Source organism: Silene latifolia, chromosome X, assembly GCF_048544455.1.
Source record: "Silene latifolia isolate original U9 population chromosome X, ASM4854445v1, whole genome shotgun sequence".
NCBI classification, from domain to species: Eukaryota; Viridiplantae; Streptophyta; class Magnoliopsida; order Caryophyllales; family Caryophyllaceae; genus Silene; species Silene latifolia.
This window is the reverse complement of record NC_133537.1, coordinates 326952464-326968357: the sequence shown is the minus strand read 5'-3', so window position 1 is coordinate 326968357 and position 15894 is coordinate 326952464. Positions and strand designations below refer to the sequence as shown.

The 15894-nt window shown below is 37.1% G+C and overlaps 1 protein-coding gene across 1 annotated transcript; it reads right to left on the bottom strand.

Annotated features, from left to right (window-relative positions):
• Positions 1 to 483: 483 nt before the first annotated feature.
• Positions 484 to 1558, bottom strand: LOC141622065 (uncharacterized). The gene is made up of 2 exons (XM_074438125.1): positions 1262 to 1558; positions 484 to 1158 (listed from the first exon to the last, which is right to left on the bottom strand). Exons 1-2 carry the CDS (start codon positions 1370 to 1372, stop codon positions 745 to 747), a joined length of 525 nt encoding a protein of 174 aa, XP_074294226.1. The 5' UTR covers positions 1373 to 1558; the 3' UTR covers positions 484 to 744.
• Positions 1559 to 15894: the final 14336 nt, after the last annotated feature.

Here is a 15894-nt window from a genome sequence, read left to right as displayed (position 1 = left end):
GTCTAATAAAGAACAAAGAGGAGTTATCAAAGATAACGTACGGTCCTTTTTTTCGTTTCTAATCAATTCAATTTTCCTCTGTTTTCTCTCGACTTGTTATGTTTACGAATGAAACAGACAGTACTAAGATGCAGGGGAATTGCGACGGTTGATTATGTCTCAACTTTACCAAATTCGTCGCAAATTTCAAAAATGCGACACCGTGTAACGGCTAGATTGTCGCACCTTTAGGCCTGGTCAAGTCAAGGAAGTCAAACCTTGACTGACTATGTAATGGGTTAACTGATGATGTTCTATTTATGCAACGGCTATGCCGTTACATATGTCAACTATAAGTGCGACAGGTGCAACGGCTACCCTGTCGTACCTCATCAGACCAGAAACAACCGCAGACAGTTTTTGCTTTCTGCCCAATGCTAAATGCATTGCTGAAAGTTGGCATCGTATGCTAAAATCCAACAAAACTGCAATCAAGTATCAAACTTAATTGTCGACCATAAAGCGGGAAACTTCTTCAATGTCGACCGCAAAAGTGAGGACCAACAAAGATCAACAACGCAAAGCGGATACCAATCATACATAACCAATTCAAAGCCATACAAAGTTTTAAAACATACCAAAGTTCTAAAGTTAGTCCAATATATAACCAAGTTCCAAATGTTTCAAGCAAATTACAACTCAAACTAACCTAAAGGCTCGACATGTTGGCTACCAAAGCCATGACCGTCTTCTGTGAAGTCATCTTTAATTAGGACTTGGACGACGGCCAGAAGAGCATGTAGGATTCAACGGCAGCCCAAGCTTCTCAGCCATGAACGCCATCATACTATTCATGACCTCGCTTTGGCGTTTAAGTTCTAGACAATTAGCTTCTAGGTGTAGCCTAATAGCTTCTCGATCCATCATAAGATTGCTTAATTGCTCTTTCAACCACGCATTCTCCAATGCGTACTGAGCAGCTAAACGTGGCGAGCAAGAAGGAACACTCGGCTGACTTCTGTTTGAAGGAGGTGTAAACAACTCTCGCGTTGCACTTCCAGTCTTTTGCTCTCGCATCTTTGGATAGAAGCCGCCAACCGCTTGAATGTCTAACTGGAACTCGTCAGCTGTCTTCTCTCCGGCGGACGATGCCTGACTCTTCAGACTTAGGTACTCAACCTGAAAATAGCAAAAAAAAAAAAATGATTATTCGTGGTTAATTAAGCACTCAATTATTTTAACTTCTTACCAAAATAAGACTTAAATTCAATAAAAATCTCACATGGACTTGTGAAGCTCGAGAACTAATCCAGTTGGCCTTTTTATCTTTCTTCGACATCTTCATCAGCTTATGAGGCGTGGCCTTTAAACCCTTAAAATAGCATAACTGCATAAGTACATCAAAAACATATTCTCTATATTATTCCAAACAAATTGTGAAAATTATTAATACAATGTTTACCAATTACTGAAAGCCTGTGCGGCAATGTAAACAAATGAATTAGACTAACAGATTTAACATTTTACAAGTCAACAATCATTATTCCTAACTAATTACAATTATCAACAACATTAAACAGGAGTATATTCTATTTTATCCATTAAGTAATAATCTGCGAGCGGTGGTTAAGAAATGCAATGATCTTATTTTCGACAATAGTGAAGACGTTGAAGCTCGAACATTGTTATAGGGAAGCTAACAGAATGGCGGATTGGCTAGCTAATCAAGGGGTGGAGGCAAACATTGCGAAGACCTTTGTTGATTATCCATCAGCCGAGTTGCGTAATATTTTGCGTGAAGACATTTTAGGGGTAACTATTTCCCGTGTAATAACTAATTAATTCTTCGGGCTTGCTCCTCATTTGCACCCCAAATAAAAAGTTACTCTATATTCTATTTTATTTTATTTTTAAACAATACCTAATAAAAATTACAGCACCAACAATCACAAATTCTCACTATAGACGGGAGATATTCGTCTATAGCTATAGACCGGTCAAATATCCACTCACTTTAACATAAGACAAACAACAAGTTGCATGGTGAGGCCCAAAAAGTCACCACCTTAAGCATATTTGACCGTCTTTCATTTTAGACGGATATATCCGTCTATAATGAGACTAATTGACCAACAATCTTATCTTTATTAATTCAGAAGACAATACTCAATCCAGGGCGTGCCACGTCATTAATTCAACCTTTTTTTTTTGGAAATACATGTTATGGTGGGACCCGTTAGTGTGCAATGTATTTATTTCTTCAGAATTCCGGCTATACAAACATGCGACAAATTCCGTCTTAGAACAAATACTATGAAATAATACTATGAAATAATTTTATACATTCCGAATAAATGAAATTAATGGCATATAAGCGGAATGAATTACAAATCGGAATAAATGAAACTAATTACAAATAAATGAATTACATAATTTTTAAAAAATAAAAATAAAAATAATAAAATTACATAATTACGAGAAGGAATTACATTTAATTACGGGATTGAATTACATATAATGCGAATAAATTACATGCATAATTTTTAAAAACTAGATAGTACGATATATTTTTTTTAAAAAAAATATCCTTTGTTATTTCCTCTTAAACCATTGCATGTGAACACGTATTTGTAACAAGTTTAAAAATTAACTATGTAGATTGCTGATTTAGACCAACTAGATAAGTACAATACAAAAAAAAAAAAAAAAAAAAAAAAAAAAAAAAAAAATCCAAAAACATTAATACCGGCCCAAATACATACCCGTGCAATTTTGCACGGGTTTAAAACTAGTTATATTTATAACACCATAACCATTAAAACACAAACATCAACAATTCCAAGTTTACAACGTCAATTACGACAACAACAAACATGGCTAGGGTCATTATCATAATCCTAAATTCCTATTCCTAATTTATTAAAACAAATTACCAAATTAAAAAAGACGAATAAAAGAAGGGAGATGAATTACCTAATTAATAAAAGAATAAGAGGAGGGAGGAGTGAGGGTGGCGGGTGGCGGGTGGCAGCGGTGGATGGCCGGCGGCGGTTGGTATTGTTAGGGTTTTGGGGGTTAGGGTTTGAGGAAATCGATTTGGGAATTTGGAGTGAAGACTGAAGAGTCTGGTTGCTATTTCTGTTTTCATAGTAAAGAAAAATGTGACGGAATAGCCGTAGCGGATCCGTCAGAATTCCGTGTAATTTAGGAGTCAACACATGGTTTCTTTCTTCATAATCTCATAAATCATTGAAATGAGCAACATCGTTTATATACCGTACCCTCTGTAATTATTTTATGAATAACAAAAATATAAACACCTAGTCGATAGTAATATTATTCGGTCATACAGACGCTGGAATGGTCATCAGTCTGGGTATCACATTTAGCGGGAGAGATATCATGGGTTTTCCTGCTAGTTATGTGGGTAACAAGCTTCGCATACACCAGGAGAAAGTCATTTGAAGTCTTCTTATACACTCACCAGCGTTATGCTCTGGCAACCTTCTTTTATCTTGTACGTGTTTGGGTTTCCTGGACATATCGGGTCCTTCCGGGAATATTTATCTTCATCCTTGATCGGTACCTGAGATTAACTCAGATCACCTCGGTTTTACTCAGTACCATATATACCGTATCGATCACAACACGAATGAGATATACAATTTCACCATTTGGGTTCTTTGGGACATCTTTATAATGTGTGTCAGTATAATCTTCGTCAATAGCATTGTTTTTCTTTGGCAAAAGAGCAAACTGGCAGATGAAAAGAAACAGATTAAGAATGTGAAAGTGCGATCACCTATGAATTTGCTAGGGTCTTGGTTTGGTGGTGGGAGTAGTGAGCTCGAAAGTCTTCCGTATCAGTCTCTTGTCCAAGCAACACAAGTGCATTATGAAGGCAGACCTAATCTCCAAAGTAAGTCTACTCAACTCATATGTCGACCTGCCAATAAGGTTTTAATACACGGAGTATTCTCTAATACTCCCTCTGTCCCGGTCATTTGTTGTCCTTTTCCATTTTGGGGTGTCTCATTCATTTGTTGTCCTTTCTATTTTAAGAATGAATTTGATGAGTAATTTGATCATTCTCATTCAATTTGTTCCACTTGTCATTTAGTTATTGGTCTTTTCTTCATTCATTGGTCTTTGTGCCAAAACGAAAGGACAACAATTGACCGGGACGGAGGGAGTAGATTGTTTGAGTCGGATTATAAGGTTATCTCATATACGGGTTAGTCCAGGTTATCTGCGATCAAGATTATTAAGGTTTTTGTTTCATAATGTTTGTTTCAACTTTCAAGTCAGGTCTTAGTTTTTCATCTCGTGGCTCGCTCCTAGTTCAGCCACTTCACCAGCTAAATATGGCCGTAATGAATTCAATGGTGATCCTGTAGACCTGTAGCAAATTAAAGAGGTCGAACGGGAGAAAAGTCGTCATTTGGGACATATGATTGTAGTTTAACAGTTTCAGGTATTATAATTGTTTCGTGTTTATGCAGAAATATTATCAGGATGCAAAGGAGGCGATGTAGGAGTGATGGCTTCGGGACCAAGGGGAATGAGATGTTGCAAGAATTTGTTCATATTTTGGTTCAAAGAACCTGCATTATGAATACCTCGACTTTACCTGGTGATCAACTAACTACTCATGATTCGACTTCAATGCATTGAAGAGTCTAATACGAGTATCAAAGATTGTCATGTACAGAAGATTTGAGATTTCTGTATGTATGTAATCTTTTAAAGTTACTCCATGTACTTACGTTGTTAAAATTGTTATTGTTTCTTGGTGTTGATTATCATGTTTGTAAATTTGTAATGTTTGAAAATGTGACCGACTGTTTAGCAAGGCGAAATTGAAGGTGGTGGTACCATCTAGTAGTCTATTATTACAATGTAGTCCCTCTGTCTTAGTCATTACACTTTGATTAAAATACTTCTCACTAAGAATAAAAAAGGTAAACAAATGATTAGGACGGAAGGAGTATTGTTTGTACACATTTTTCTTGTTTGGCCTGGAGAAACTGAAGTTTTGAAAGAATGATATCGAAGATATTATTCGATATGAATAATATCGAAGATATTATTTGATATGTAGAATATAGTTTTCTTGATGTAGTAAATATTGTAATATAGGAAGATTAGTTGTATTTGCCTTAGATAAGTTATTTGGTTTCCTATTAACAAGGATATGCATATCCTTATGAGATGTATATATGGTTGTAGAGTTTGCTTCATGGAATAACAAGAAAACGTTGTCTCACAGGGCATTCCTCGCTGCAATTGATAATATTCGAGAGCCGCGCCATTATCATGAGGCATCTCGAAATCCGAACTGGAGGGAGGCCATGCGTAAGGAGGTCGAAGCCTTGGAAAAAAATGGGACATGGAAAATTGTGTCATTACCGAGTGGGAAGAAACCCATTGGGTGCAAGTGGGTGTATAAGGTGAAATACAAAGCTGACGGATCGATTGAACGGTATAAAGCGAGGCTAGTAGCTCAAGGATTCACACAAGTAGAAGGGGTAGACTATCATGAGACGTATGCACCCGTAGCGAAGATGACAAGTGTGAGATGCATGCTAGCCATAGCCGTTGTTAAAGGATGGAATATTGAACAATTAGACGTTAACAATGCTTTTCTACATGGCGATCTTGATGAAGAAGTCTACATGAAAATTCCACAAGGATTTGAAGGGAAAGGAGACAACAAAGTATGCAAATTGTTAAAGTCGATTTATGGTCTAAAGCAAGCTTCACGGAATTGGTTTGCGAAATTGACACTCTCGTTGCAAAGGTATGGATTTGTTCAATCTCTAGCGGATTACTCGTTATTCACATATAACAAAAATGGTTCATTTATTGGAGTATTAGTATATGTGGATTTACATGATCGTTGTAAGCAACGATAGTACAATTTGTGGAGCATTCAAAGCTTTTCTCGACAAGAGCTTTGGAATCAAAGACCTTGGCCGTCTTAAATATTTTTTGGGAATTGAGGTCGCTCATGGATCGAAGGGGTTGTTTCTCAACCAACGGAAGTATGCCTTGGGTATTGTAGAGGAATCGGGTATGATGGGAGCCAAACCCGTACATGTGCCGATGCAGCAACATCACCATTTGGAAATGGCGAGAGGTTATGTTTTGAAAGATGCGATGAAATATCGAAGGCTAGTTGGAAGACTTGTTTACCTCACTATAACGAGACCGGACTTAGTCTATGCAGTCCATATTTTGTCCCAATTTATGCATGAGCCTCGTAAGGAACATTGGGACGCGGCATTGAGGGTTGTTCGTTACATTAAGTTGAATCCAAGTAAAGGTATCATACTACATAAAGACTCGGATTTACAATTGAATGGATATTGTGATTCGGATTGGGGAAGATGTGCAGTGACAAGACGATCCTTGAGTGGTTATTTTGTGTCACTAGGAAAGTCGCCTATATCATGGCGAGCCAAGAAACAGGTGACCGTCGCAATGTCGACGGCGGAGGCCGAATATCGAGCTATGCGTGGAGCAGCTAGTGAACTTATTTGGTTGAAAGCTTTCCTTGCTTCTTTGGGAGTCTTTCATTCCAAATCAATGAATTTATATTGTGACAACCAAGCGGCGATTCACATAGCTAAAAATCCGGTGTTTCACGATCGCACGAAGCACATAGAAATAGATTGTCACTTTATTCGGCAACATATCGTGAATGGCAACATCAAACCGTGTCATGTTTCAAGCAAAGATCAAATAGCGGATTTATTCACGAAGGCACTAGGAGGAGACGCGTTTGATCATCTACAGTGCAAGTTGGGACTTGGTCTACCAAGTGCTCCAACTTGAGGGGGAGTGAAAGAATGATATCGAAGATATTATTCGATATGAATAATATCGAAGATATTATTTGATATGTAGAATATAGTTTTCTTGATGTAGTAAATATTGTAATATAGGAAGATTAGTTGTATTTGCCTTAGATAAGTTATTTGGTTTCCTATTAACAAGGATATGCATATCCTTATGAGATGTATATATGGTTGTAGAGTTTGCTTCATGGAATAACAAGAAAACGTTCCTCACAATTCTTCCTGTTCTTCACTTTAACAAGTTTCTACTAGTGGTGAAGCCAGGAATTGACCCCAGCGGGAGCGAAAATTCTTAGCGGGGGTGAATGGGTAATAGTGAAAGGGAAACTTAAAATAACTTGGAAAATTTTAACTAAACACTTTAAAATTTCCGACCGTTAATGGGGGCGAGTACCCCGCTAGCCCCCAGCTCCGCCACTGGTTCCTCCTCCACAAAAAACGTGAGTTTTGCACAGAATTTGGTCTTTGATTTAGGTCCAGTTCAAGAGCCCACAAGTTGTAGAAAAGCCCAGTCACTTGCATGCATAAGTTTACCAATAGGCCCAATCGATATATGGCGAGAACTCGATGACAACATATTGACAAATTGTTGTATATGACGGATTGATGCGATTGGCTATAGTCATATTGGCAACCGATAGTAGATTAGTAGGTTCAAAAAAAAAAAGAAAAAAAAAAAGTGATTGGCTATAGTAGATATGATAAACCTTTTTACAAAACCGTCTTATAACAACAGGCAAGTAGGCAACTCAATAAGAAAATAGTTTAACTTTAACGCTTAAATAAATTTAGCTCTAATTTTTATTTTGATACTTATATCATAATAAATACTAGCAGATTTAAATATAGAAGTTATCAATTTAATATACTAAGTAAACAAAATACTCGTATTATTTTCCAGGTTTATTAGGTCGAATTTCTTGTTATTTGGTTAGTCTTATGTATGATCGTATGAGATTGTTTTAAATACTCTTCCGCAACATTTTATATTTAATGTATTATATTAATAATATGGATATATTTAAATTCAAATGTGAAATTGAACAATAAATAATCACAATTTTTTGTTTTAGATGGCCACTTTTTATCTGAAGTTTCAAACGGCCATATGTCACCATTTTATGGTTAAATTGTAACCACAATGGTACGGTCAATGTTATAATTAACGGTAACTTACTTTTTAATATTGATTATATTTAACTATAAAATAATTACAAAATTCTATTTTATTACTTCAGATCAAAATTGCTCATCTGAAGCATGACGAAGTTAGATAATAAATGAGTACAAGTAGGGATGGCAATGGGTGGGATATGGATGGGGTGGAGCCATATCCATTTAATTTATGGTCATCCATATCCCACCCTCATCCATTTAATATTTTTCCATCCATCCATATCCATATCCACCGGGTGAAGCGGGTGGAGCGGGTACCCGTTGGATATTTTCACAGCTTATAAAATTTAAAGATAATATATCGTAAAAAAATTGTGGCGATAAAATTAAAAGGCATACATAAATCAAGTAACATTATGTCTTAGCAAATAGCAACCCGGTATATATCCAACAACAAAGTGTCTTTATAAAGCAAGTGGTCATACAAATACGTCATGCCAACTACAAAGAAACCACCAACGCATTATATTATTGATTAAACTAACAACAGTAAGTTACTTTGATTAGTGAAAATAACAATATCCACATAAACACAAGTTTTACTCTTCCTAAATAACAGTATGATATTAAAATTAAGTAAAATTTCTGATAAAAAAAATATACTTTTGAAGAGAAATCATTAATGACCTAAATAATTATTAACTTAGTAATAAATATTAATTTCGGATATCCACAGGGTGATTAAGCGGGTGAGAGACAATAATCCATATCCCACCCTAAATTCACCCACATCCATATCTTACCCTAAATTCGAAAAAATTCATCACCCATATCCCACCCATTTAATTTCGGATGGATGAATATCCACATGATAAGGGTGGGACGGTCATCCCTAAGTACAAGTACTTTTTCTGAGGCTATTCTCATCATATCCACGGCTTAAACGTCACAAATCGAACGACCTTCACAATCCGGACCGTACTTGGGTTAGACTTGTGGAGTTGTGGGCCACTCTTAATTAAACTCTCACAAATTTTCATCTGTGACGGACTGACGGAGGTATCCGTCACAAACTTATGACGGGTACTGTTTTCTCTTATAAATGACCCATTAAAAGGTGAGTGGGAAGCACATGGGGATGCCCTACCTTATTTCCTCTCCCTTTTTGTGGGAGGTCACAAGCTTGTGACGAGATTAGCCCGTCATAAGTAAGATTAGCTGTTAAATTTTACTACGTATTTTATATTTAGAGGATTATTAATATTAATTGGGCCCAGCCACCATTTGTTGATTTGTACTCCACGTTTTGTTACATTGCTGTAACTTGATCTTATTTTGGAGCCAAGATCCTCCCCATTTCCTAAAAAGAAATGGAGAGGTTATTTTCTATCAACGGACCGGATTGCATCTTGTTAATATCAAACGGTTCACGATTTATGCAAGAAAATAAAGGTTTAATAGGGTGTAGAGGGAAAAATATTATTAAATGGTTTGTGAGAGGAAATGGAGAGAGAAATGGAGAGGATATTAATTGCTTATTTTGTGATCAAACTAATACTTAATCATGGATATTTATTTAAGATGAGGTATTAGTCTTAAGTTTATGAAGGATTAAGGAAAAGTAAAGTCTTATATACTCAAGTGCAATAATATTTAACTCGTTTTATTGTTAAGACGAATATTAACGTCTTAAGGAAAACTAACCAGATATTAATTAAATGAGTAATATAAGATAACACCTCATATTAATATTGCACAAATAACATTATACCTCCAGTGATACAATAACATCATACAATCAAGTTATATCTTATCGAGCTTATTTGTAATTTTTGTGAGCTTTCTTAAAATTAATTTTTTTTATGTTTAAGTGAGTGAGTTCAGAAATTTTATGGTATAGCTCGACTTCTTTAAAACAAAATTCAAAAACTTTATTATATAGCTCGGGTTCTAGAGCATACAAGTGGGTACAACTGGTTGTAGGATCTATTAACTATTAATATTGCCTATTTACCTTTAGCACAAACATTTAAGAGACTACACAAATTAGACACTGAATTTAAGTGAAATATATATATAATGATGGTTTACAAGCTAGGTTAAATAGAGTCGTAAGGATGACTGACGGGATTAGTCAAGCTAACTGACATTTGCATGAAAACAGATGATTTGTAAGAACATGAGGAAGACACTATTGGATGTATTGATGCTTTGATTGTCTTATTATGAAAAATTATTATCAATCAATATTATACTCCGTAACAATGAAAATTCATGAATATTAAAACTAAGCTTAAAAATTGTGCATTATTGATGCCATTTAATTGCTAAAATAATCGAGTTTGTATTTGTGACGAGATACTTCTGCCTTGTATTTTAAAGGTCAATTGTTACTTATAGACTAGTGCTATAATAATAATTTGTGTTTAAAGGTATAGACTAGTGCTGCGTTACTTATTGGTCCACTCATCCACTGCACTTTAGTAAATGTTCCACATAAACAAGTGTTATTCACTCCCTTTTCTTATTCATGATAGTCGAATTTTCTTCCTTTTTTTCGCAATATTTATGTGTTTCAAATTTAATTATATATGACGTAAAATATTTTATCTGATCCAAAATCAATTCTTTATTTCTTATGTAAAATGGAAGAGAGAAGAAATAAACTACTGAAATAAAGAATTTGTGACAAATGATATATAAATATAAATATAATATGGAGTTAGGGATGCCAGGGGTATGACACTAGGATTAGTCAGGTTAATGTCTCTTCCAGACTACTGTATTTGACACATTATCACGAAAAATCACGGAGGTATGTGCTCCCTCCATTCAACTCCATTTTACATGTTTGATTTATTATATTTGTCAACGCCACTTTTACGTGGTAAATATCTTTAGCTACGTATTTGCAAACATCATAAAAATTAGATATTTTTAATATACTTTTAAAGACGAATCAAATAAGATCCCACATGAATATATTTTAACTTATGTATCAAGAGAAAATTGAAGTTGAATGTCCGCTTGTGAATGGTGTGCAAAAGAGAAACATGCAAAGTGGAGTTGAATGGAGGGAGTATTAAATAATAAAACAGATAAAATAGGTAGATGAGATGAAAAAACGAAATATTTAGGAATAAGTGAATAACAAGCTTTTGTTTTATTTATCAATATAAATTATAGTATTTGACCTGTTTTATAACTTAAGGAAGATCAACTATTTTTTATGAAGACTGTAAAATCACAATCATTTTACATAGTTAAGTGTTTGATAAATAATTGAGTTATTGTGAAGTTGTGATGTCGTGCCGTATTAAATCAAGATTTAAAGTTAGGTGTGAAGAATTATATGTAGGCCTTTTACATTGAAGAAATAGGAGAAATAGAGAAGAGTGTTCTAGCTTATAACCCAAAGAGTTACTCCACTCATTGCCAATCGGTTTGGGAATGGGACCTCTTTGGACTTGTAAAGTAAACAATCTCTCCTTCTCGACGGGCGCGGCCCAGACCCATTTGCGATCCAACATGGTATCAGAGCACAAGGTTTAGTCCTGAGTTGTGAGGCGGAGACAGGTCCGAAAAGCGACGACGTTCCCATCCGACGAAAAACGGGGCCACTGTTTAGCGGGTGCGAAAAGCGACAATGTTCCCGCCCGACGAAACAGGTTCAAAAAAACGAATGGCGTTCCTGTCGATTGATCGAAAAGGAGACCTTATATGTGAGGGACCGTGTGAAGAATCACATGTATAGGTCTTTCACATCAGAGAAAAATAGAGTAGGGTGATCTAGCTTATTACCCAAAAGTCTTCTCCACCCATTGTCAATTGGTTTTAGAATGGACCTGCTTAGACTTGTAAGGAGGACAATCTCCCCTCCTCGACGGGTGCAACCCAAGCCCATTTGCGATCTCACATTAGGTGTGATTTTTTTTTTTTTTTTTTTTTTTTTTTTGTGACGAGGGAACCCGCAGCTGCTGGCTTTTTGGGAGGGCAAAGTAGTTATATAAGTTTAATAGAAAAATAATCGGATATTTTTACTTTAAATTTTTCATTGTTCAGCGGGACCGTCGCCTCTACTAGTCTCCTCTTAATTCATCATTGCTCTCAATCATATTTTATCGAGAACAAAAATTCTCATTTGTGACGGTACTATTCCGTCGCAAGTTTTTAACCTTTCACAAAGAGCAAGTGGGAGGGAATTTGTGAGAGATCACAAACTTGTGACAGTTACAAGCAAAACGGTCTAGCTCGAGAATTGCAACCTGACTTTTTTCTTTTCTACCTTCTCCTTTCACATACTAATAATCAATTATTGATTAATCTAATCGCTTGCAAATAAGCTTAAACTTAAGATCCATGATATAGATTTAGCCACATAATCCATGAGACAACAATAATAAGTAGTCAAACATCAGAAACGCCATCCACATTCCACATGCATCAAATCTATAGAACCTATACAGCACTATACATACTAATGCATACTTTATGATTTGTGTGTATACACAAGCAATTAAGCATACGCCGCAATCGTAGGTTACATGACTTATGAGGATTGTCATCAACGTGCTTCTCATTTACGGAGTTCGTTCTATGAAAGCGGATTTGCTTTCTCGTTTTGTGGACATAAGATGGAATATAAAAGTAGGACAAGTGATTTTATTTAGGGTTGTAAATAAACTGAGCCTGCTCAACAAGTTTTCGAGATCGGCTCGGTCAAAGCTCGGCTCGAGATCGATCAAACTGAGCTCGAGCCCGGGCTCGAACTAAGCTGAACTCAAACTGAGCCGAGCTCGAGCACACTAAGGCTCGGCTCGGGAGCTCGTTTGAGCTCGTTATTTTTAAAATTACTTAATGTTTTTCAATATATTTACTTAAATTGTATCAATTTTAAAATAAATAAATTAAAATATTAATTTATAAGATATAATTACATAATAATTGTTATTATAAGCTAACAAAAAGATAATATTCTCGTTTGAATTTGAATTTTTAAATCAGAAATTCCGTTATAATTAAAATAATGCTCGAAAAACTGGTACGCAAACAAAGCTCGGGTTCGGGCTCGTAAAATATTATATGAGCCGATCCCGAGCCTTGATTTCAAGAGCTCGAGTTCGAACTCGAACTTGATTTTTACAATATGAGTCGAACTCGATCATAGGTAAGCTCGAGCTCGGCTCGGCTCGGTTACAAACCTAATCTCATCTCACGTTTTATAGGTCACAAAATCACACAATGCATCTTAATGATAGGAAATCAAATGGTTATTTCTTTCTTTAATTTAAGGGTAGAAACTGGAAAATAAGGGTAGTCCTGACTTCAAAAATATATTTTCTCATTTCAGTTATTTGTTTACTTTTAATTAATATACCTTTTTTGATAAATATTAAAAACAAATAATTAAAAAGCACGTGTAAGATTAAATCATAGGCAAAATTTATATGTGGTAAAAATTTAGGAGTCAACTTATGTAATATACAGAGTAATAGAGTTACGATTGTGAGAATCTTGATTCGGGTCATAGAACATTATGACCAAAGTTGGTAATATACCATCCCCTCTCTCTAAAAAAAATTCTCTAAAAATCCTAACTTCCATGAGTTACGCGAGGCTTCCATTGATTATCAATTGATGGTAAGCCCCAAAATTATTTCAGATTTCAATCAACAGTATATAAGATATAAGAATGTTTTATGTATATTGATTGATAAGTATAATTTACAGTAGATGTATTTATACATACAATTAGGTTAAACTAATAACAACAACCTAGTCTAACTAATGACTAAATAGTAGGAATTAGAGATAATGAGCATGTGCTATAATTAACTAAAAGCTAAATTGTAGGAGTAAGACTAGGACTCGTTGGTTGTGACTTTGTTTGTTCAACACTCCCACGCAAGATGGACGGTCGAAGACGGAGACCAGTCTTGGAAGAAAGAGTAAGGAACCGTGATTTGTGGAGCGGTTTCGTCAACGTATCAGCCAGCTGATCAGTACCATGAATATGTTGGACACGTATTAAGCCTTTTCGAACTTGCTCCTTAACAAAATGAAACGATAATGCAAGGTGCTTCATTCTCGAGTGGAACACGGGATTAGCAGAGTAGTGAGTTGCGGAGAGATTATCACAATAGATGGCCGGGGATGAGGGATGAGACACACCGAGTTCTTGATGTAGAGAAACGAGCCATAGAAGTTCTGATAAAGTGTCGGCGACGGCTCGAAATTCGGCTTCAGTGGTGGAACGGGATAAAGCCCGTTGCTTCTTTGAAGACCACGAGATGGGGTTTCGTTCTAAGTAAACAATGTAGCCAGTTGTAGAAATATAATCAGTGGAGTCGTCGGCATGGTCCGCATCGCAATAGACATGGAGGTGAAGTGGAGTGTGGTGATGGAGATGAATTCCGAGGTGTAGTGTACCATGGAGATAACGAAGGACTCGTTTTAGGGCGAGCCAATGAGTGGACGTAGGGTGGGTAAGAAATTGTGCGAGCTTGTTGACGGGGAAGGCGATGTCAGGTCGGGTGAGTGATAAATACTGGAGACTACCAACGATGGCTCTATAATCAGCTATATTTTCAATGGGTTCGTTTGGCTCTTTGACGAGGGGTGGGTGAGCTAGCATCGGTGTGGTTGCGGGTTTACACTCTTGCATATTAAATTTGTGTAGTAAGTCGGAAATGTATTTAGTTTGGTTGAGGTGAAGGCCAGTGGTGGTCGGGGTTACCTCGACACCGAGGAAAAAGGATAGGGGGCCGAGGTCCTTTAGGGAAAATTTGAGGGAGATATCATCGAGGAAGGCTCGAATGTGGGTTTGGTTAGGTCCGGTGACGACAACGTCGTCAACATAGACTAGGACAAATAATTTGGTGGTGGTGGTATTTAAAATAAAGAGAGAGGGGTCTGAGATAGAGGTTTTAAAGGAGAGTGTTAACAGGTAGTTTTTAAGCTCGGTATACCAAGCCCGTGGGGCTTGTTTTAAACCGTAAATCTCTTTGTGGAGGTGACAAACATGGTCGGGTTTATCCGTATCAATGAACCCAGGCGGTTGGTCCATGAAGACAGAATCCGTGAGCTTTCCATGAAGGAAAGCGTTATTCACATCAATTTGGTGGAGAGACCATCGATGTGCGACAGCAAGAGACAAGATAAGACGAATTGTTGCCGGTTTAATTACGGGACTGAAGGTTTACGAGTAATCGACACCAGGGCATTGATGAAAGCCCTTGGCGATGAGTCTCGCTTTGTGTTGTTTAAGGGTACCATCCGGGTTGTACTTTACGCGATATACCTATTTGCAACCAACTACATTCTGGGCTTGAGAACGAGGGACAAGGGTCCATGTTTGGTTACGGACTAGAGCTTGGTGTTCAGCAATCATGGCGGTGCGCCACCTTAGATCGACTACGGCTTGTTTTGTGGTGGTGGGAGTAGTGTGAGAGGGTAGAGCCGTCACGGCTTTGGCGTATTTTGGGTTAGGTTTCACGATATTGTTCGATAGACGGGTGGTAACACGGGGTGGGGGTGAAGGAGGGGGTGGAGGAGGGGGTGGGGAAGGACTGGTGGTAGTGGGTGATGTCGTGGAGGTAGAGGGGGTGGCTGGGGTGGACGGTGAGCTGGGAGTGGGTTCATGAGAGGGTGCTGGCGAGGGAGATTGTGGAGAGGCAGGGATGGGTTCATTGTGGGGAGTGCGAGGAATAGGTAGGGTCGGGTCTAGGAGCGGGATTGTGAGCTCACACCACCGGTCAGTAGAGGGAATTGTTGATGGGCTTGTGTGAGCAAGTTGAGTGTATGGGAAAACGTGTTCGACGAATCGAACATGGCGAGAGGTGTATAGTTTGGTTGTGGTAGGATCATAACATAAATAAGCACTTTGGGTGTTCGAATAACCGACAAAGATACATGGTGTGGACTTTGGGTCGAGTTTATG

Coding starts and splice junctions, on each gene's coding strand:
- LOC141622065 (XM_074438125.1), bottom strand. CDS start 1,372: ATGCAGTTATGCTATTTTAAGGGTTTAAAGGCCACGCCTCATAAGCTG. Junction 1,159..1,261: donor CTCGAGCTTCACAAGTCCAT/GTGAGATTTTTA, acceptor TGCTATTTTCAG/GTTGAGTACCTAAGTCTGAA.